The 22,705-nt window shown below is 34.9% G+C and overlaps 1 protein-coding gene across 1 annotated transcript in view; it reads left to right on the forward strand.

Annotated features, from left to right (window-relative positions):
• Positions 1 to 22,705, forward strand: part of LOC150100145 (uncharacterized) — a 192,644-nt gene that overhangs the window by 85,688 nt on the left and 84,251 nt on the right. The window contains exon 4 of the mRNA XM_090403073.1: positions 18,131 to 18,266. Within this exon, the coding sequence (XP_090259199.1) occupies positions 18,131 to 18,266 (136 nt within the window). The remainder of the gene's footprint in view (positions 1 to 18,130; positions 18,267 to 22,705) is intronic.

The raw sequence follows: 22,705 nt of genomic DNA on the forward strand, positions 1-22,705 counted from the left end.
CTTAACAATAAGTACTCAAAAATCAAAGACAATGATAAGTATCTGTGCTTCTGAGCAAGAAGGAAGGAATCTGCAGAAATTGAAAAATATCTACTTGAGAACTTATTTACAGAAGAAGCTTGATCAATTTAAATATCTCAGCAATATCTTCAATAAAGATGAAAGATTGAGACAGGATATTAGAACAAAAATTGCAAAAGCAGCACTCCAAAAACTAAAACCACTGTTGTGTCGTCCTATCTTGCTAACTGATCCATTTATGTTGGTTAGTTGGATCTATTCTTATTTCTTTAAATTCCGTTTTTATTTTTTTAGATGCTGATTGATACTGATCCGAATATAAGGAAATTTATATTATACTGCGCCACCCTATATTCAGATTAGTCTATATAATACAGAGGAATCAATCATCAACTAACTTGTGCAATCTCACTTTATACAGGCTGAAGTTAATATTATCATTTAAGGCTTCCGCAATGTCCGATAAATTTTTATGAGCAGTGCAGATGAAGAAAAATCAGGCAAACAACAAATTGAATTCAATAAAATAAACATTTAATACAGGGTTATAGAACATGTACATTTAAGCATAATTTTCTAATCAAGATAATCTAATTGAACAATATTTCAAATATCTCTGAGACACTAGTAGCCTCTCGGTTTGGTTTAAAGATTGAAGTTAAATTTACAGATCTTATTTTCCAACGCTTAAATACTATTATTACAACTTGTCTCTATTCAATGAGATAATTCAATTCTTTTATACATCAACTTAGTTCAAATACTCATAACAAACATAAAACATTAGGCATTAAACATTCAGCTGTCAATTCTATATTCTTCCGAATAATTGAAAATGGTTCACACAGTTCAATGTACCAGAATTTTACAGTAATTATTCTTAAGGAAGAATTTTCTAATTCTCTCTTAGTCAACAAACACTTAATTTACTTATGAGGCAGTTATCATTTCAGGGGGGGAAACACTTTAAAGCTCCATACTTTGGCTATTTTTAGTAGAATGCCACAGTTAATGTTAAGATATATCAGGCGGAGCTAACTCTTATTTCTTCACACTGAAATATAAAAAGGACTGCTCTTAACCGGGTTACACCTTTTACGCACTGGATTTACTATAGGTACACTTAAAACTGTAGTTAACTATTACTTTGAAGTAACACTATTCAAAAGAAATCTTCACTATAATAACTGAAATATTAAACATAGAGTTTCACAAGTCTTGACGCGCTCGTTTTAGGTAATCTACTTATTCCTTATTTTCTTCTATGTATTAAATTCAGCTTTGCGCTATTCTTCCTCAAAACAATTGGAATTCGTCGTAATTTTAGAATTCCGTAGAAATATTCCGAATTGCCTATTAATTCCCAGTTCTTTCTTAATTGATTTACGGCATTTCCCAAATCCCCTTACTGCCACCTGTTACTTCACTCCTTGCTGTCCTGAATGCTTCTTCCCCTTTTTACTTTCGTTTTCCAATTAAATACCTTCATTCTTCCTGCCAAAATCTGGTTCTAGCCAGTCCAGCTCATATCAACTCCTTCTCCCTTTGAATACTGTAGCTCACGCATGCGCTATCTAAAATTAACTCTGTTTCCTTGACAACAGCCAATCAAATCTAATTAGAAGAATTACATAAAATCACTCTTACATACAGAAACAAAATAAAAATATATATTACAATTCATATAGGATATATTTACAAGTTATATAAAGAATTTATACAGAATAAATAACTAAAAAAATTAACAATTATTATATCAATAAAAATTTAACAGTAAGTGTTTAATTTATAATTTACATAGGAGCAAACTTAGCTCAGGAAATACAATACATGTTAAATCATGAGTGAAGTATTAATAAATCATAAAATTCTTCATTCACAATTTAACACCACTATGGACAGATAACAAGCTTCAATTAGAAACAGATTATGGCTTATTGACACACTAGTTAATTCATTGCTTCTATATGGAAGTGAAACTAGGACCTTCTTAAAAAGAATCATTTCTTTTGCTGATCCAAGAGATAACATCATAAATATTTGAAGGAAACAACCTCATCTGGCTTGGTCATATTAGTATATTTAATTGCCTCCCAATGCATGTTCTTGAAGGACTTATCCCAGGAACCCAAAAGTGAGGCAGACCTAGGATAAACTGGATAAGCAATATGAAAAATTTGACAGTGCTTCAATTGGAGAACTGAAAGCTACATGTTGATCAAGGCCTGATTGGAAGATTTCTGTGAGGAATATTTGCTGATTATTTGCTCAGCAGTCTCATTATGGACAATGGGAAGAAGAAGAGCTTGAGTAGAAGGAATTGAATGGATAGAAGCAGTGAGTTGTGTATAGGAGACAGTGCTCTGAAATTGCTACTGTTTAATCCATATATTGATAACAAAATCTAGGTTTGAGAGGAGATCTTCATTTGTTTGCTGATGCTAAACAACTGGAGAGTGTAATGTGATCTTACTACGAGAGCATTAAATAGACTAGTACTCTTATAAATGAATGAAGGTTTTGGTTTAGCATTGCCAAGAGTGCTGCATTGTATTATGAACCTTCATTCCAAAGGCAGAGGAGGAAAGGGATCTGAGAGTGATGGTCGATAGGGAGTTGAAATTCAAGAGACACATTACAAAAGTTGTGAAAGTTACACCTTCTGCTGTATAATGTAAAGGACACTGGCAAGTAAGGATAAGGAGATATCATGCCATTATAACAAACCCACTGATCTAGTCACAACAATATTTGGGAGATAAGAAAACATTAGAGAAGTTAAGTAGCTGAGACTGTCTTGGGACTGTGGAATGTATGAGGAACTGATTGTGGGAATGTGTTTAATCTGTTCTCAAGTGGAGACCAATCTAAAGTTGTAGAATGTGGAGAAGTGATATAAGTGAGCAGAGCCTCTTGGATAGATGTAGGGGATGTGAGTATTATTGGGTAATAGTTGATGTGAGAATGAAAGGTCATTCCTGAAAGCTGTTTTGAAAATAAAGGAATGAAAAAGTAGATTTTTTGCATGGAGAATAGTCAGTGAGTGATAAATGCAGTAATACTGAATGTGTTCAAGGAAATCTATGTTTGTAGCCTACAGAGTAAGGCCTTCTGCAGTGAGCCTTGTGACTCCATGGAGGCCTAGAATAATAATAACGCTGATACAAAAAAAAAAAAAAAAAAAAAGAGAGAATTTTTGTGAAACACATTATGCTTTTAAATCCATATTATTTTATTTTAACCCATATAACTACATTTATAACTTTGAAAGGAAAAAAAACTTAAAAACACCAAATATCTAGAATGTTCCATGATGTAGAACACTTATTTCTTGATAAAATTTCTTATGTACAAAGTAAATAGTAATTCATCTGAGAACAGAGTTTTTTTTTGTGTTTGGGTAGGGATTTAAAATTCTTGTTGTGAAATTAGTTGTCATAGCTGTAGTAGTTGAGAAATCATGGGAATATTACTTAAGAAGGATCTGTACTTAAGTTTTGTAGATTGGAAAAGGCATACGACAAGGTACCCAGAGAAAAGCTTTTCAAAACACTACAATTATATGTGCTAAATGGAACATTATACAAAGTAATCCACAGTCTATATTTAAGTTGTCAGTTAGCAATTAGAATTGAAGGAAATACAGGAAGATGGTTTGATGTAAAATCAGGGGATAAGACAAGGATGTAGATTATCTCCACTCTTATTCATCATCTATATGGATTACATTATGAATGAAAGTGGCATTAGCCTTGATATCAGAATTGGAGATGTCAAAGTTAGCTCTTTGTTTTATGCAGATGATGTTGTACTCCTAAACACATCTAGTGCAAGTCTCCAGGATTCTCTAACTAAATTGAATAACAGCCATAACAGATTAGGCATGAAAATCAGCAATAAAAATATAACTATAAAATAGGCATGTATATAGAAAACTTCAGCTGATTCTGAATGGTGATCCTATAGACAAGTAAAATATTTCAGCTATTTAGGCACAGTTTTTAGTGAAGATGGCAGGTTAAATCTGGAAATAGACAACAGAATAAGCAAAGCTGGTATTGTGGGTAGCCACCATCTGAATAATTTTATATGGAATAAGAGAGAAATTACCCAAAACATCAAACTAACAGTATACAAGACCATGTTCAAATCAGTTTTAAGTTATGGATCTGAAAGTTGAGTTAGAAATAAAGCACTTGATCAGAGACTAGAGACCTCAGATATGAGGGGTTCTGAGAAAAATTAGGAAAGTGAATCAATGGCAGAATCATATTAAAAATGAATATGTTAGAAAGGAAATTGACATTATTAGCATTCAAGAATGTGTCAGCAGAGCTAATCTAAGCTGGTTTGACCACTTAAGTAGAATGGGTGGGGAAAGATTAGCAAAACAGGTTTGATCAAGATGGCAGGAAAGAGACCCAGAGGAAGACCAAGGTCTAGGTGAATTGATTCAGTTAGAACTGCCTTAGAAGAATGAAATGTTAGATTTGACAATATCGGATATTGTAATAAATTAACAACAAATTACATGATAGATAAAGATAAGTAATAGACTAATTTGGAGGAATATTATGGATAGGAGATTAATAATAATGTAAACTTAATAATTTCCTTTATGTATTACACTAGCGGTCATAGTAACCTGAACATCCCTTGGGGGTATATATATCAGGAAATTGAGATGATGATGATGATACGAAATTAGACTAATTGGCTTGGAAGCCTGACATGACATGAAAAGAAATTCAGTGTTTGGTTTATAGCAGGGTTCTTGGATTATGTAATTCTTAGTCCCACAGCACTGAAGTGCTACTTATGTGGATGGGATTGTCATAAATATATAACAAGACTAAATAATGAAAAAAAAAAAAAAAGTGATGTTTATCGATTCTTAACTTTCCCAGTTTCACATACTGTTTTGATGAGTTTTTTCAGGAGAAATTTTCAGATAAAGATGTTAAAAATTAGCATCAATTACAACTTTCAGATAATGGTTTAAGAATAAATGATTTTCAGCAATTACATATATATCTGCTGGCACCATATGTGCAGTATTATTGTGGTGAAAAGCATGAAGCCCGTCATATATATTCTAGGTCTGCATAGTTGAGATGTTTAATAAGAGAGGTCCAGACTTGATGTTGAATAAGTCCTTGATTTGTATTACACTAGGTATGTTGCTTCACATTTGCAGACATAACTATTATTAGCACTATGTGTATTTATCCAACATAATAAATACTAATCTTTTTTTGGGGGGAGGACCCTGTAACCTCTAGAGAGCATGCCCCCCTGGGTGGCAGATAGGGGAGCCCATCAGAAATGATAGGATAGTCCGAATATATTGAATAAGAACTCGTGGACCAATAGGGCCATAAGAGGCAATCATCTTGATTGTAAAGGGAAGTGGACCTTCCATGGTCCCCCTAGCTCGATCTATCCTCTTCTTCCTCTACTTGGAGGAAGATCCACTCACTTTAATCTTTCCTATAAGGCCTTATCAGTCAAATCTTCTTATTTTATGACCCTTATGCTATTAGAGTACTCAAGGGCTATAGGGGTCTTTCCATTTCTGGCCTATATCTATGTTCCCTCTAAAATCTACTCTTTCCCCTTCAAATATCCTATTCCTTCTACAGGTTTAAATTTGGAAGCTAATCCAGAAGCCTTAAGGTAGCAGTCCTACCAGTGGACTATCTATTGATAGGCTAGTCACCTGACATGGCGAACATTCATCTACTTTTAAGCCACCAGAGAAAGGTAATTGAAATGAATCTATGGAAAATGACCTTGGAATGGAAAAGGTAAAAACGAAAATGGAAACGACAAAATATAATACATATAGCGAATTGGAACATAAGAGGAATAGTGTATACAGAAATAGAATTAGACCAAATATTAAATGAAAGAAATTTTCAAATAGCAGTAATTGCTGAAAAAAAAAAAGAAATTAAAAGGAACCATGAGAACTGGAAATTTTAATGTAATATATAGTGGAGTGGAGAATGGACAGAGACCAAAAAGCACAAGCAGGTGTTATGATTTGGATTCATAATTCCTGTTCAAAACAGTTAAAATATTGTAAATTATGGAATGAACGAATAATAGAAGCTAGAATAAAAATAGATAGAGGTTATTTAACAATAATTGGTTTATATGCCCCAGAAGAAGGAAGGAAGGAAGAGAAGAGGATAATATTGAATTTTTTAATCAATTACAAAATATATATAATAAAATAAATAAAAAATGATTATGTAATATTACAGGAGACTTAAATGCAAGAATTGGAAACATGAAAATTTATTATAATATAGGAATATATGGAGAACATACTCTAAACAGGAATGGTAAAAAATTGATCGACTTTGTAGTTTATAATAACCTTAAAATAATGAATTCTTTTTATAAACATAAAGACATACATAAATATACTTGGGCAGCAAGGGAATGGAAATCAATATTAGATTACTTTATCTTAAATGAAAAGTCATCAAAGTTCTCTTTAGATGTTAGAGTTCACTGAGGATATGAAATAAGTAGTGATCACTTGCTCTTTAAAATAAAATTAAGATTACTACCTAAATGGCTACAAATCAGAAGAACAGAAAGAAAATTTGAAACATTTGTTTATAAAACTATTATTAAATGACAAATATACAATGGCTATATGAGCAAAGAATTAACCGATATTAACCGTGTGAAAATAAAATGAAATAAAGAAATTGAAATAAAATGGCGTAATATAAAAATGATACTAAATACAGCAGCAAATGAAAGCTTAGGAAAGATCAAAAAATTCAATAAAAAGAAAATACTGAAGATATGGGATGATACAATAAAAGAAATAATCAGAATGAAAAAAGAAGATTATCATAAATGGTTAAGCAGTAAAAGATTAGAAGATGAAATAGAATATAAAAAGAATAAGAGCCATATCTAAAATGGAAGTCAGAAAAAGACATAGAGAATCATGGAACAAATTTGTTTCTAATTTAGAACATGATTTATATAAAATAAGATCCAATGTATATAAGATTTTGAAACATTGAAGTAGAGATACTAAAGAAAGCATAAAATTAAACACCGAATTGAAATGAGAAGAATTTCTTTATTTCTATACAGAATTGTGGACAGATAAATATTTAAAAAAAGTTAACTGGCAAAATGAAAATGAAAAAGAAATAATTAAAAGAGAATTAGAAATCAGCCTGAAGGAAACAAGAAATGGAAAATCTTGGGCCATCTGTCTCTGATTGGGTACCAGTGGAGATTGAACTGCCCACTCAGTCTCCAAAAGTTAGATAGGGCTAAATGGCCTCGCCTACTCCCGTATATACGGGAATAAAAAGGCGTTAGCGGATTTTTTTTTTTTTTTTTTTCTGTTCAACAAGCAACCCACCAATAGAATGGAAATAAGCAATAGTGATCACTAACTTTAAAAAAAGATTGTAACAATGACCCTAAAAATTATAAAGGTATAAGTATTCTAAATTCCTGTTACAAAATATATAGCAGAATTTTAAATAACAAACTAATAAAATATTCTGAAAATTTATTTCAGAAGTACAAAATTGATTTAAAAAGGGATGATAGTGTATAGACCCAGCCTTTTGCCTAACATTGGTAATAGAGAAAAGAAGAGAATACAATTTAGAAACGCATATTAAATTTATTGATTTTGAAAAAGCATTTATAAAGTTAAAAGAAGTATTTTATTTAATTTATATTAAATATATTTATATAAAAAATAATTTATATTAAAAGAAAAATAAATTATTATTATTATTATTAAGAGAGACTGCCAGGGAGTCAGAGACTCATCGAGGGAGGCCACATACTACACACACACCAGCTATCATACTTATTCTTGAATTCATTCACATTGCTTGCACTCACAACATCTGATGGTAATCCATTCCAATCACGCACCACCCTATGAGAGAAAAATCTAGCCCTCAGACCCTTTCTGGTGGCCTTCATTCTCAGCTTCCAAGGATGCCCTCTCGTCCTTTCCCCACCCTCCATAAATTGAAAAATTCCATCAATTGAAATCCTGTATGACCCTTTCAGAAGTTTGTAAGTCTCAATCATATCTCCCCTCTTTCTCCTGTCTGCTAGTGTCTGTGCAGTCTACAAATTCTCAATCTGTCTTCATAATCAGTATTCCATAATCCTGATATCATTTTTAACACTCTCCTTTGTACTCTCTTCAATATATCAGAATCATGACAGAGATGTCCGCGTGGTTAGCCTAGTGACTTTGCGCTTCGCAACCATATGCCTGGGGAAGGAGTGTCCTAGGTTCGATTCCCGTCACCAACGTGAGTAAAGGATCTTCCTGAGCAATAGTCAAGCTAGCCGGTCTTGGGCGTGGACAGCAGGGTTTTTTCTGCCAGTTTATCTGGTGTTTTTCATCCCACAAGCAGGCAAACCGGTCTGAGGACACACGGATTACGGTCAGGAATACTGACCCAGCCATAGGTCTGATTCGTCAGTCTATGGCGGTTCCATAGCCCAGATAAAATTTGGAGGAACTAGATGGTACCATGAACTCCCGTAAAAAGGGGGAACGCAGTATCATCACACGGAATTTATTATGACACAGACCAGACCTGCACACAATACTCTAAGTGGGGGTCTTATCAAGGCCTTGTAAAGAGGCAAAATAACATCCTTATCTTTACATGTGAACATTCGTTTCCGCATTGCAGTTATCTTTTGAGTTGTATTTGCAATCTTTGCGACATGACCCGTGAACTTCAATTTCCTATCTATTAACATCCCAAGATCCCTAACCTCCTCGGTTTCTTCTAGCCTAATCCCACCAATATAATATGACATTGGATATCTAATCATGCGAAAGTGAATGACTACATTTACTGACATTGAACTGACACCCATTTTCCCATGCCCACAATTCCAACCTATTCAAATCATTCTGCAAGTACTGCATATCAGCAGCATTCCTGATTACCCTACCTATCTCTGTATCATCAACAAATAGTGTATGTTACTTGTCATATCCTTCCCAATATCATTAATGTACAGATTGAATAACAGTGGACCAAACACTTATCCATGTGGTACACCACTAGTTACCTTAAATCTTCCAGACTTACATCCCCCATATACCACTTTTTGATATTTGTCAGTCAGCCATCCTGTTATCCATGCTAATATTCTATAACCAAGACCCATTTTCTCCAATTTATGCAGCATGCTGCATTCTGTCAAAAGCCTTAGCAAAATTGAAAAGTATCATGGTGTATCCATTCCCCTTGTCTAATTCAGTGGTAACATTGTTATAGAATGTAAGCAAGTTGCTAAAACATGACCTTCCCTTAGTAAACCCATGTTGTTCATTGCAAAGTAGAGATTCACTATCAACCCATTTCTGAATGCGAGCCCTAACCAATTTTTCCAAAACTTCACCACCATTCCTGAGATACTAATCGGTTGATAGTTGGATAAATCGGTCTTTGCACACGCCTGTGCAATGGAATTACCATACATTCCTTCCATTCTTGCAGAATCTTCCCTGTTCTGAGACTCATATTAAGCAGCCTGGTCAAAGGAATGGCCAATTCAGCTGAACACTCTTTTAGCACACGTGCTGATATTCCATCAGTCCCTATTGCTGAATTCTTATTTAATTTGTGCAACAGCTCTAATACCTCGTCCTTATACACCTGTGTTTCTTCATCTAGTGAAGAGGTAACAGTGAGCTCAATGTTGCATACACCGGGTTGATAGTTTTTAACAAAATGGGCACTCATTAACTGAACAACCTCTTCTCCATCGGTAACCCTCATGCCATCAGAATTTAGAAGAGTTACTTTTTCATATTCATTATTTCATTTACTTGCAGCATATCGATAGAATTCTTTTGAGTTGTCTTTAGCACACAGAGCCAGTTTCTTTTCATACTTAGACTTTGCTTTCCATACAATAGTTGAGACTATTGTTGGATACATCGGATACTGCTGCTTATCTGTAATCTTATTAAAGTTTATAATGTTAATAAGATTACACATCCATTTGACTCCTACTCTATTTAGTCTTTGAACTCTCGGGACACATTCTGATATCGTATAATTCAAGTGTTGTTTAAATGCTTCCCATGCACTCTCGATATTCTTTCTGAGTTCAGTGGAATGGGATTGATTGCTGGATTTCTATCCAGCAACCGATCCCATTCCACTGAACGCAGTATACTCCTCACTTGGTCATAATTTCCTGCTTGGTAGTTCAGCATGTAACCTTTTCCGAATGGAACATTCATAAACTTAGTCACTTCCCAAGGGAGTACTGCATAATCACTGTCACCAACCAGAGGCAGAATAATTACGTCTTTAACTGAAATGCCCTCTGACACTATAATCAAATCTAATACTCTTTACCTTCGAGTTCCTTCTGTCACATGCTGCTTGAGGAAGTTGTCCCGCAATAACTCAATAAATGCATTTTGATTCTTCTCATGAGATTCTACTGCTACCCAATCAATATTTGGATAATTAAAGTCTCCCATTATGATTACTCTTTTCATGCTCATCTTTTCTATTTGGTGATGCATTTCTTCCTCACTAGCAACCGATCCACCAGGTCTGTAACAATGCCCCACTATGTAATTAGTCTTGTTAGATTCCACTTCACACTAGATGGCTTCAAACTCACTGCCACATGAAATATTGTTAGTGGTATTACTGTAATCATAGGGTCTTAACTCTAACTGGATTCAAGTCATCTGACATCATTAGCAGCATGCGCCCCCTCTCCTATCCTCTCTATCCTTCCTAAAAATACTGTACTCTTGACAACACTCAATATGAGTTAGTAGGTCTGATTCTGATAGCCAGGGCTCATTAATACTACAACATGAGGTCACAACATATTGACTAAGGCAACAAACTCTATTCCTTTGTTTCTGATACTCCTACCATTTATGTACAAACACAATAATCTGCCTGTTTGTTCTTTTGTATTGTCTTGTCTGCAGTTTGCCTGACACAATTGGACAACTTGCATTATTCTCTAATGCCTTACACATGTAGACATCTTTGCACACATGTGATGAGTCCAAACCAGACGAACACAAACCCAAAATCGTTCTCTCCTCTCAACATTTCCATGGCAAAGCCCATTCCTGTCATTAGCATAGTTATATAGCATTGTGGCTCTTACACTTACACTCACATTCACACCTCCCTTTATAATTTAGTTTCCCTGACTCTCTCTGTGTTAATTTCATAATTTTTCTAGACTCCTGATACCAAACTCATTAAGGTGTAGGCCATCCCTCTTATACAAATCCAATCTTTCCTCAAACTCACTCCACACATCCAAAAACTCGCATCCATTTCTTCTACATGACCTGTGCATCGAATCGTTTGCCATCATAGCTCTTATTCTTAATTCATTTTTATCATAGCGAGGTAAAATACTAACGATTTTCAATTTCTCACTCTTCACTCTCTCGCCTCTTCCAACAATCCTTTCATGTCATCTCTCATACTGAACTTATTGCCAGTTAAATCGTTCGTACCTACTACAACTATGATTTCGTTTACTTTTCTTTTCTGTTTTTGAATTGCTTCGTTTATATTCCTAATTTTCGCTCCAGGAAAACTCAATGTTATAATTCACTCATCTATAGCATGTTTTATTATAGAGTCGCCATACCAAATAACTTCTTTCTTTTTTTACTAACAACCTCACTTACCAAATAATATTCTAAAAGCTGTCATAAGTATATATGAAAATAATGAAATACAGATTAGATTAAATTATGAACTAGGAGTCTAACAGGGATATCTCCTTTCAGCAACTCTTTTTAATATTTACCTAAATGAAATAATAAAATGGAATAAAAATTCCATCAATGTATTAAACTTTCTCCTACTGTAATCTTAAACACTCTCCTTTTTGCTGATGGCCAAATAATAATTGCAAATTCTGAAGATAGCTTACAGAAAGATATTTTAAATTTAAATGAGATAGCCAAAGATTATTGAATGATAATATCAACAGAAAAATTAAAAATGATGGCATTTAAAGGACAAGATCCAATCAGAACTAATATAGTAATATTGATAACAATATTTTAGAACAGTGAATTCATTTAACTACCTAGGATGTATAATTACATATGAAAATGAAAAAGATATAAATCAAATAAGCTTATGAGAAAAACTGCAAAATATACTGTATTCGATCATAAAAGAAATGAAGAAATTATCATCATCAAATTCCTGACATGTACTCTCAAGGGGGGGGTACAGGATATGATAGTACTACATGAAAAATTTACATCATTACTAACTTCCTATCTACAATTTTTCTCCAAATCAGTCTGTTACTTATCAAGACTCCAACATTATCAGATCTTATATTTCTATCCTCTAAGGCACTTTGTAGCATATTAATCCACCTATATCTTGGTTTTCCTCTCGGTCAGGCGTGGCCAACTTCATTCTATACGAGGGCCAATATATGATGAGTGGTAACGTCATGGGCCGCACACTTTTAGACAGAACTTAAATAAAAATAAACGCTGCATTTTTCAAGGCAATAGTTATATGTATTGAATTACTATATTTGTTAAATCATTTTACTACTGGGAGAACAATATAAAATACTTGAAATTGAGTTTCTGAAACTGATCACTGTAACCAGAGCAGAGCAAATGACTTTCAATGATGCATTACACATAGAAATCCATCACTCCCACTACTACAATTCGCACAGAGAAGCAGTAGATTTTATAAATTGAGTAATCTTTTTAAAGTAATTTTGATTCTGTGTTGAGAATATAAATTGTTTCCATCATCAGATATAATGAATATAACTAGCATATCAATCAGAAAATCTGCGGTCGAAACTAATAGCTAAATTGATAATACATATAATTTAATATAGTTTTTATCCTGCTGCAGGCCGCACAAAATCATGTTACGGGCCACATGGGGCCCGTGGGCCTGTTGGTGGCCACCTATGCTCTAGGTCGTTTTCCTGCCAACCTGGCAGAGAACACTTGTTTTGCTAATCTTTCCTCACCCATTCCGTTTAAGTGACTATACCACCTGAGATTAGCTCTGCTAACGCATTCCTGGATGCTCACAATGTCAAATACTTTCCTAATATCCTCGTTTTTATTATGATATTGCCATTGATGCCATCTGTTCATGCCTCTAATCTTTCTCAGGACTCTCATATCTGCAATCTCTAGTCTTTGGTCAAGTGTTTTACTTCTGACCCAGCTCTCAGATCCATAAGTTAAAACTGGTTTGAGCACTTTCTTGTATACAGCTAATTTAGTGTTCCTTATTCCATAATTTCTCTCTTATTCCATATGAATTTATTCAAATGACTTCCTACCATAGCAGCTTTGTTGATTCTGTTGTCTATTTCTATATTTATTTACTGTCTTCACTAAAAATCATGCCTAAGTAGCTGAAATGTTTTACTTGTTCCACAGGTTCTCCATTCACAACACCGTTGACATTTTCAACGATTCTACCTATTTTCATTGTCTTTGTCTTTTTATTGCTGAGCTTCATACCGTATCCATTACAACAGTTATTCAATTTAGTCAAGGAATCTTGCAAACTTGTAGCGGATTTATTTAGAAGTATAACATCGTCCGCATAAAGCAAAGAGCTGATATTAACATCTCCAATTCTGATATCATGTTTAATACCACTTTCCTTCATAATGTGATCCATATAGATAATGAATAACAGAGAGGATAATGTACAACCTTGTCACACACCATATTTAACATTAAACCATCTTCCTGTACTTCCTTCAATTCTAACTGCTGACTTACAACTCAAATAAAGACTAAGTGTTGCTTGATATAATTTCCCATTGACACCATATAACTGTAGCATATTGAATAGCTTCTCTCTTGGCATCTTGGCATATGCCTTTTCCAGATCAAACAAACTTAAATACAGATCTTTGTTATATTCCCATGCTTTCTCAACAATTTGTTGTAAAGTGAAGATCTGATCCTGACAGCCTCTGTTTGGCCTGAATCCAGCTTGTTCTTCACCAAGCCTTACTTCCACAATTCTTCCAACAGTTTTTAAAGTATACTTGCATAAATCTTGCCAGGAACACTCAGTAGGGAAATACCTCTGTAATTCTCACGTTCAGTTTTATTTCTCTTTTTATATATGGGTGCTATTAGAGCTCTACTCCAATCATCGGGAATTCGTTCCTCTGTCCAGGCCTTTTGAACTATGCAGTGCAGCCACTGTAAGACTTTTATACCACCATACTTCAGCATTTCTGGTCGAATATCATCTACTCCTGCTGCCTTTCCACATTTCAAGCCTTTGATGGCTTTTTCTACTTCAAGTATGGATATGTATTCCTGACTGTATGCCTAATAAGTGATTTTTACGACTGTAGTGTCACTGCTTGTTTCGTTTAGCAATTTTTCGAAGTAATTACTCCATACTTCAAGGATATCTTTTTCTCCCTTTTTCATGTCACCTTTATCATCTCTAACTTCTTTTACAGCACTCTTTCCTCCATTTCTAAGCTTCTTTAATAACCTCTAGAATATTTTGCCATTTATTCTTGATATTTATTTTCTATGTTCTTGCCAAAGTCCTCCCATGACTTTTGTTTAGCTAGTTTTACACAGTGTTTCGCTTTCTTACATTTGTCTCTCTATTCTCTAAGAGCACAAGCTGACTTATTTGCCAGGAACTTTTGATATTGCTTTCTTCTTTTCCTTCACTGCCTCTTTAACTTCCTGTGTCCACCATGGAGTTCTGATTTTTTCTATCCTTGCAGACAACCTCACCACATGCCTCTCTGACTGAATCAATGAAATTTTTCTTCAAGGCTTGCCAATAAATCTCCAAGGTTTGGTTTCTGTTCTCAAAGTCTTTCATATTTTCTTCAATAATCTTTGTGTATTTTAGTCTACATCTGAGAGCTGCTCAACTTTATTCACTTTAAAACTTTCTTATATGTTATTCTTTTCAATATGAAATTCAGTTTAACCTGCTGAAGACTAAATAGTGATCACTTCCAATTTCAAATCCTTTGTACACTCTGGTGTCCTGCACCAGGGAGAAAACATCACTATCAACAATAACATAGTCAATGAGACTTTTCTTATTCCTTGCCTCTTCTCTCCATGTGAATTTGTGCACATTTTTATGTTGGAGCATGGTGTTAGTAATAACGTCCATGTCCTGAGCAGAAATTCAATAGGTATTTGCCGTTATTATTAGCTTTGCTCTTTTCTCCAAATTTTCCGAAAATATTTTTTTATGTTTGACAATCATTTCCTACTCTGCTATTTAGATCCCCCAACAATGACCAACTTTTCCATTTTCATTGTGTCAGTTGCTTTTTCTAAAGCCTGAAAAAATTTCTCCACTTCTAACTTAGTAGAACCTTCTGTGTGACCATAGGCACAAATAAGTCTCATTGTCCAGTTTCCCCATTCTCATATTTGCCCACATCACTCTACTTGAGACTGCCTGCCATTCAAGACGAGTAGTCTTGTATTTTGTGCTGAATACTATTGCTACTCCTTCTTTTCCTTGATTATCATTGCCTGAATATAACATTTTGTATTTATTGCTCAGAAAGATCTCACCAGTTTTTGTCATTTTTGTTTCAGTCACCCCCTATTATGTCGATCTGGTACTTATCTAATTCCTCAGCTAGCTCCATTTCTTTGCCATTCAGACTTCTTATGTTGATAGTACCGATCTTTAACTCTGGTGATGTTGAGTTGGGGTGTGCTTTCAGATTTGTTCCAGTAGCTGACTTTTCGCTGTTCATCCTGTTTCCCTGGAGAAAGAAAACAGGGGCCTTTGTGTAACCGGGTGATGCCCCAGCCGGCATAGAATTTTGTCATGTCGTACCATCTTTTTGTATATTGGTTTAAGCCAATAAGAATACAATTTGGTTGGCTAAATACCAAATTGCCAGCCCATCCTCATTCGTTCAGTATCCAGGTAGATATCCAACAGGGTGCACCACGAGAAGGTGAGGATTGGACATTAGTTCAGAATCCCTGGTTGGTTCTCCGCATTCTTTAAAGGCTATGTTGAGGTCTCCTTTCAGTTATACAGCTTTGACCCTTAAGCACCCCATGAAAAAATTATGAAGGAATTAACTCAGGAATCAGTAATAGAAAATATTTAAAAATATAAACATAAATGGATGAAACATTAAAAGAATTAAAACAGAAAGTTACCAAAACAAGGCTTAAATTACAAACCACTAGGAAAAAGAAAACCAGGATGTCCTCTAAAGAGATTCAATGATGACTTCTAAGGCCCGGAACAGGCCACTTAGATTTGCATAATGATGGTACATTCATGATCATGCAATTGATAAGCATGATGATGAATAAATACTAATGGTATTAAATTTGTCCCATGTGAGAGTAACTATGTAAGGATTATTTTACATGTAGAAAAAAATATACAAACAGCTAGATGGGAACTGTAATAGATCCACCATTCTGTGTTTTAGCCAGTTTCTGTATGGAATAAGAGAACAGTCCCTCAACACAGCTAAGCTTAAATCCTTTAAGCTTGGCTAGTGTAGATTGTGTGGTATTTGCTGCATGGTTCTGTTATCCTTAAAACACTGGTATACTTTACGAATACTGTATTATTGGTTCCACACCTGTGGTGGTTTGTACATAAGCACTGCGACACTGCAGCATCCCGAAGGGAAAAAACGAAAAAATTAAATTTTGTTTATGTTTATAAATAATTACAATGCTTACAACATTATATAAATGCAATACAACATGTTAAAGGTTATGCTTATGTTTTGACATTGATTGAATAGTTAATAATTGGAATTGTTCGATTAACTTTAGATTACGAAACAAATGCACTGTGATCTAATGCAGTGTTGGAAATATCACATTTGGTCAGTTGCGGCTAGACTCGCCTATATTCCTTTGCACTTGTCACTGCACATAACAAGTGAATCCGATACTGCTCTTTGAGCAGTGTCACTACAGATGAATTGTATGCTTGCGCACGTTATTTCTGTGAGATACGAAACTTTTATTATTGGTGTGTGTTTGTGGTGAGGGTGAGATACAAGGCTGAATTATGATGAGTACCACTGTTGAAAATATGAAAAGAATTATATTTTCTCAATTATCATCAATTATCATTACATGAAAAAATAGAAATAAAAAATAAAGGTCTTCCTACTCCAGATATTAGTCAGGAAGGAATAGGTAAAAATAAAAAATACATAAGGTTAGAATATAATAAATTTAGTTTAATCCTTTATCCAAGTGTGAGCAAAATTTATTATATTCTAACCAAGTGAAAAATAAACTTTCATCTTTCTCTAAATCCAGAGTAATTTATTAAAAAGGTGGCACACCATTTGGCAACTCCTATAGGTAGAGATGACCTTGTTAATGCTTCTGGCTGGTATCTCCACTTGGGCCTGGCTCCCACTGAAGAGACCTCAATAAAGGTCGAAACTAGTCTGGGTAGTGGCCCTTCCCTTAATGCATAACATCAGACATATCCGCAAGGAGATGTGTTTTGCATTATGGGAGATGCTGAGATAGGAGTGTTAGTAGCTTGCTCCACCTTTGCAAGGAGTTTTCTGGTGTTGCACCACCTTACCCCAGTCCTGAAGATACTTCCAGGTGCAACTTTGTTTGCTCACACTTGGATAAAGGATTAAACTAAATTTATTATAAAAAATACATAAGGTCTTTTAACAATGAGTGGTATCAAAAAATTAAATGGCTTTGTGGTTGCAAATTTTGTCAAGGCAAAAATAGAAGAATGGATTTTATTTTCAAATAATATTTTTAATAAAGCAAATTTTTTAATATGTAAATTTACTTTTTAATAAATTGATAATAAACTAACTTTGGTTACCGATTAGGAAAAAATGAATTATTTTTCTTATTTTGTATATGCAGTACCCCCACTTAAAATTTTCACTGGCCACCACTAGTCCACACCACACTTTTTTTTTATTTATAAAAAAAAATAAAAAAATAAAAATTCTCACTTTCTTTCCCCCCCCCCCATTTTAACTAACTATTCCTTGTCTTCTCTGTGTGTTATTGTTATTCATGCAGACAAGTTTCCATGTATTCTCAAGAGGACAGTAGTTTGCAACTTGATGACTGTTTTGCTGTAGTGATTGGTCTCCAGAGGAAAGTGCATATCTGGTGTAAAGACTTGTGGAAGCTTAGACAGTGTCATCATGGCATGGTAAGTTTTATCCTTTCCCTTCCTTTATGTGTTATGTTTGTTATGAACATTTATTTTTATTTTTAAAGTTGCTTATTTTTCATATCAGTCCCACCCACAAAAGAATTGAGAATGTATAGCACATTAGAACTGAATAAGCCAAGAATTCAGTAAAGTCCCATCACTTAGGCACATAGCAATCTTTTTTAAACCTAAGTCATGCTTAGCACATTAGAACTTAATGAACCAATCATCCTCATGCAAACAGCCTGACACCACATTGCTTTGTGGGTAGTGTCAGACAGTGAAGGTCTTGTAAAAATTAAGTTTTTTAGCATTTTAATTTAAGGAAATTACCTAACTTGCTTTAGTTAAAAGCAAGTTAGCAAGTTAGCAAGTTAGGTAAAAAAAAAAAAACTTAAAGTTTTTTTTTTCCCCGTGGTGGATATTCAGTGATGATAAAATTTGTTATTTGGAATCATTACTAAACTTTCTCAAGCTGTTTTAATTTTGATTTCAATAGGACAGTTTAAATTAATATTAAGTCATAATGTATATTTTTCTTATTTCCAGAATAGGTGTTGCAAAACAAATCATTTCTGAGAATTAGAGATTTTATGTTTGTATATATAAAATGATTGAAATTGATTAGAATCATTGAAATCAGGACACAGAGGATTTGAAATAGGTAATAACTTCCTATTTGAAAAGGAAGGCATTAAGAAGAAGGAGATGATTACGGTGGAAGTTAAGAAGGAAATCATGAGGAAGCACAAACAAGGTATGCAAGTGGCCGCCATCGCAAGATTTTATAAGAAGTCTACGTCAACAATTTGCACAATATTAAAGAAGAACTAAGGGGGCTAGATGTAGCAAAAGGAGTCACGAGAGTATCAAAGCAACGGCCACGTATTCTGGAAGATGTAGAAAAGTTGCTTTTGGTGTGGATAAACGAGAAGCAACTAGCAGGTGATACTGTGACCGAGAACTTGATCTGTGAGAAGACAAAGGAAAAGGCCTTGTATGTCAACCTTGTAAGTAAACTGCCAGGTATGTCTACAGAAAACGAAGAAGGCGTCAAGGCGAGCAGGGGATAGTTTGATAACTTTAAGAGGAGAAGTGGCATTCATAGTGTTGTGAGGTACGGAGAGGCTGCGAGTTCGGAAGCAAAGGCAGCTGAGGTGTTCGTTGCCGAGTTCCAGAAGCTCATGGTTTCCAAATGTTACCTGCCACAGCAAGTTTTTAATTGCGATGAGACAGGGGTTTTTTGGAAAAAGATGCCAAAGAGGACCTACATTACAACAGAAGAGAATGCAATGCTCAGTCACAAGCCCATGAACGACTGTCTCACCCCCTTGCTGTGTGCTAATGCAAGTGGTGATTTCAAAGTCAAGCCCCTGCTCGTGTATCATTCTGAGAATCCACGAGCATTCAAGAAATGCAAGGTGCTGAAGAGCCAGTTAAACATTATGTGTAGGTCTAACAGCAAGGCTTGGGTCACTTGTATCTTGTTCGTTGAGTGGATTAACGAGGTCTTCGGTCCTGCAGTGAAGAAATACCTTTTAGAAAAAAAATTGCCACTCAAAGTCTTGCTGGTTATGGATAATGCTCCTGCTCATCCTCTAGGGCTTGAGGACGACTTACTGGAAGAATTTGAGTTCATTAAGGTCAAGTTCCTTCCTACCAACACTACTCCATTACTCCAGCCCATGGATCAGCAGGTCATTTTGAACTTCAAAAAGCTTTACACCAAGGCAATATTTCAGCGATGCTTCGAGGTGACCAAAGGAACTAACCTTACCCTCCGAGAGTTTTGGAAAAATCATTTCCACATCGTAAACTGCGTCAAGATCATCGATAAAGCCTGGGATGGGGTCACCAAGAGAACCCTTAATTCTGCTTGGAGAAAACTGTGGTCTGATTGCGTCGAGGGGTTTGCTCATGAACAGGAGCTGCCAATTGTCGATGAAATTATGTCCTTGGGGAAGACCATGGGACTGGAGGTGAATGAGGACGACATTCAAGAGCTGGTGGAGGAACATGCCCAGGAGTTTACCACCGACGAACTGATGGATCTGCATCGCGAGCAACAGCAAGAGGTTATGGAGGCGATCTCGTCTGAGGAGGAGGAGAAAAAGATGGAGACATGCCTCTCTTCAAATTAGATTACGGGAGGTATGTAAAATGTGGGGTAATAGTGCCAAATTTTGTAGAAAAGCACCACCCAAGTAAGGCTGTGGCAGTGCGAGCGATGAATCTGTTTAATGACAATGCAATGTCATATTTCCGTGAAATCCTCAAAAGGAGGCAAAAGCAAGTGTCATTGGATAGGTTCCTTGATAAAGTCGCACAAAAAGAAAAAGAGTCAACAGATAGCAGAGATTCCGTTAGTGACAATGAAAGTCGTCCTACCCAATACAATTACTGTAATATGTAATTGTAATGTAATTAATAAATTCGATTACTTTATGTATATTACATTTAAATAATAAAAATATAAAAAGGTATACGAAGGCATACGTATTTTGTATTAATCATTTTTATATGAATATTTCTGAGTTTTGGAACGAATCATCTGAGTGTCCATTATTTCTTATGAGGAAATTCGCTTTGATATACGAGTGCTTTGGATTACAAGCATGTTTCCGGAATGAATTATGCTCGCAAACCAAGGTACCATTGTAGTTAAATGGTTATGGGAATATAACAAGGATCTGTATTTAAGTTTTGTATGCCTGTAACAGGCATGTGTCAAGAGAAAAGCTGGTCAAAATGTTACAATTATATGGGGTAAATGGGACATTGCATTGAGATATATAGTCTATATTTGATTTGTAAGTCAAGATGATGAATAACAGTGGAAATTATCTCCTCTGTTATTCATCATAGTTATATTGATCACATTACAAAGGAAAGCAGCTTTAAACCTGATATCAGAATTTGAGATGTTAATCTCAACCCTTTACTCCTAAGATGATATTATAGTCCTAAATAAATCTCATGCAAGTCTCCAGGATTCCCTAACTAAATTGAATAATTACATTTTATATGAAAATTCGCAATAAAAAGGCAAAAAGTATGAAAATAGGCAGGAACATTGAAAAATTAACAGCATCCTGAATGGAAAACCTGTAGAATGTGTAAAACATTTCAGCTATTTAGAATTCAATTTTGTTTAGTGAAGATAGCCAATAAAATGTGGAAATAGACAATAGAATTAACGTAGCTGGTATGGTAGGAAATCAACTAAATAAATTTGCAGGAGTGAGATGGATGGGAGAGGCAGAGAACCGAGTGGTCTGGAAAACCATGGGGGAGACCTTCGTCCAGCAGTGGACAGAACCCAAAGGTTGAAGAAGAAGAAGTTAGTTAAAACACTGAACAAGCTGTTTATAAGACAATGTTCAAACCATTTTAACATCTGGATCAGAGAGCTAAGTTAGAAATAAAACACTTGATTGAAGACTGGCGATTACAAATATGACAATTCCAAGAAAGATTAGTGGAGTGATCGCATGTTATCAACAATAGAATCATATTGAAAATCAGGATAGAACAGAATTTGACATTGATAGCAGTCAGGGCTAACAATGTGCAGAGCTAATTTTGGGTATGGTCACTTAAACAGAATGGGAGAGGAAAGGTTAAGTAAACAAGTATTTGTTGCCAGAATGGCTGAAAAAAGTCTCAAAGGAAGACCAGGATCTGGTTGGATTGATACAGTAAGTATCAATCCAACTAGAAAATATCCAACTCAAAAAGTAAGCCTTAGGAAACTGAAATATAAAAACTGACAATATTAGACTCCTAGCAGATAATAGATTAATTTGGAGGAAAATTGTTGATAGGAAGTTTGTAATGTTGTAAGCTTTTCATGTAGTGCTATCATAATAATCTTGTATATCCCTGTGGATATTACAAGATAAGATTATTATCTTCTCATCATCAATTCCTGATATGAATTGATGATGAGAAGACCTTAGCCAAAGAGATCAAGGGTAATCCCAAAACGTTCTTCCACTATGTAGCAAGTAAGAGGAAGAATGACTTTGGAAGGTTAACTTTAGTGGGTGCTGATGGTATTGAGGTGATAAAATCAGATGTAATAGTCGAGTTACTGAGTGATCACTTTTCAAAAGTCTATCACCCAAGTGAGGATATCTCTGTACCTGTAGCAATAACTAATGTGAGAATTGAAGCTAAAGAATCAGAGGTATTTAATATATTGCAAAATTTAAATGCAAACACTGCTGTAGGCTTAGATGGAATATCAGCTCGGGTGTTGCATGAACCTGCAAATGAATTGTCTACCCCTCTTACTTGGATATTTAATTTAAGTTTGAACTCTGGGATGGTCCCTAGGGAGTGGAAGTTAGGCAAAGTGGTTCCTTTGCATAAGGGTGGCTCTAAAACTGTGGTAGTTAATTACAGACCAATCACCATCTCAGGAGTAGTGGTAA

Source organism: Typopeltis vanoorti, chromosome 13 (assembly GCF_054136105.1).
Source record: "Typopeltis vanoorti isolate ZY-2024b chromosome 13, IOZ_Tvanoo_1.0, whole genome shotgun sequence".
Taxonomy (NCBI): Eukaryota; Metazoa; Arthropoda; class Arachnida; order Uropygi; family Thelyphonidae; genus Typopeltis; species Typopeltis vanoorti.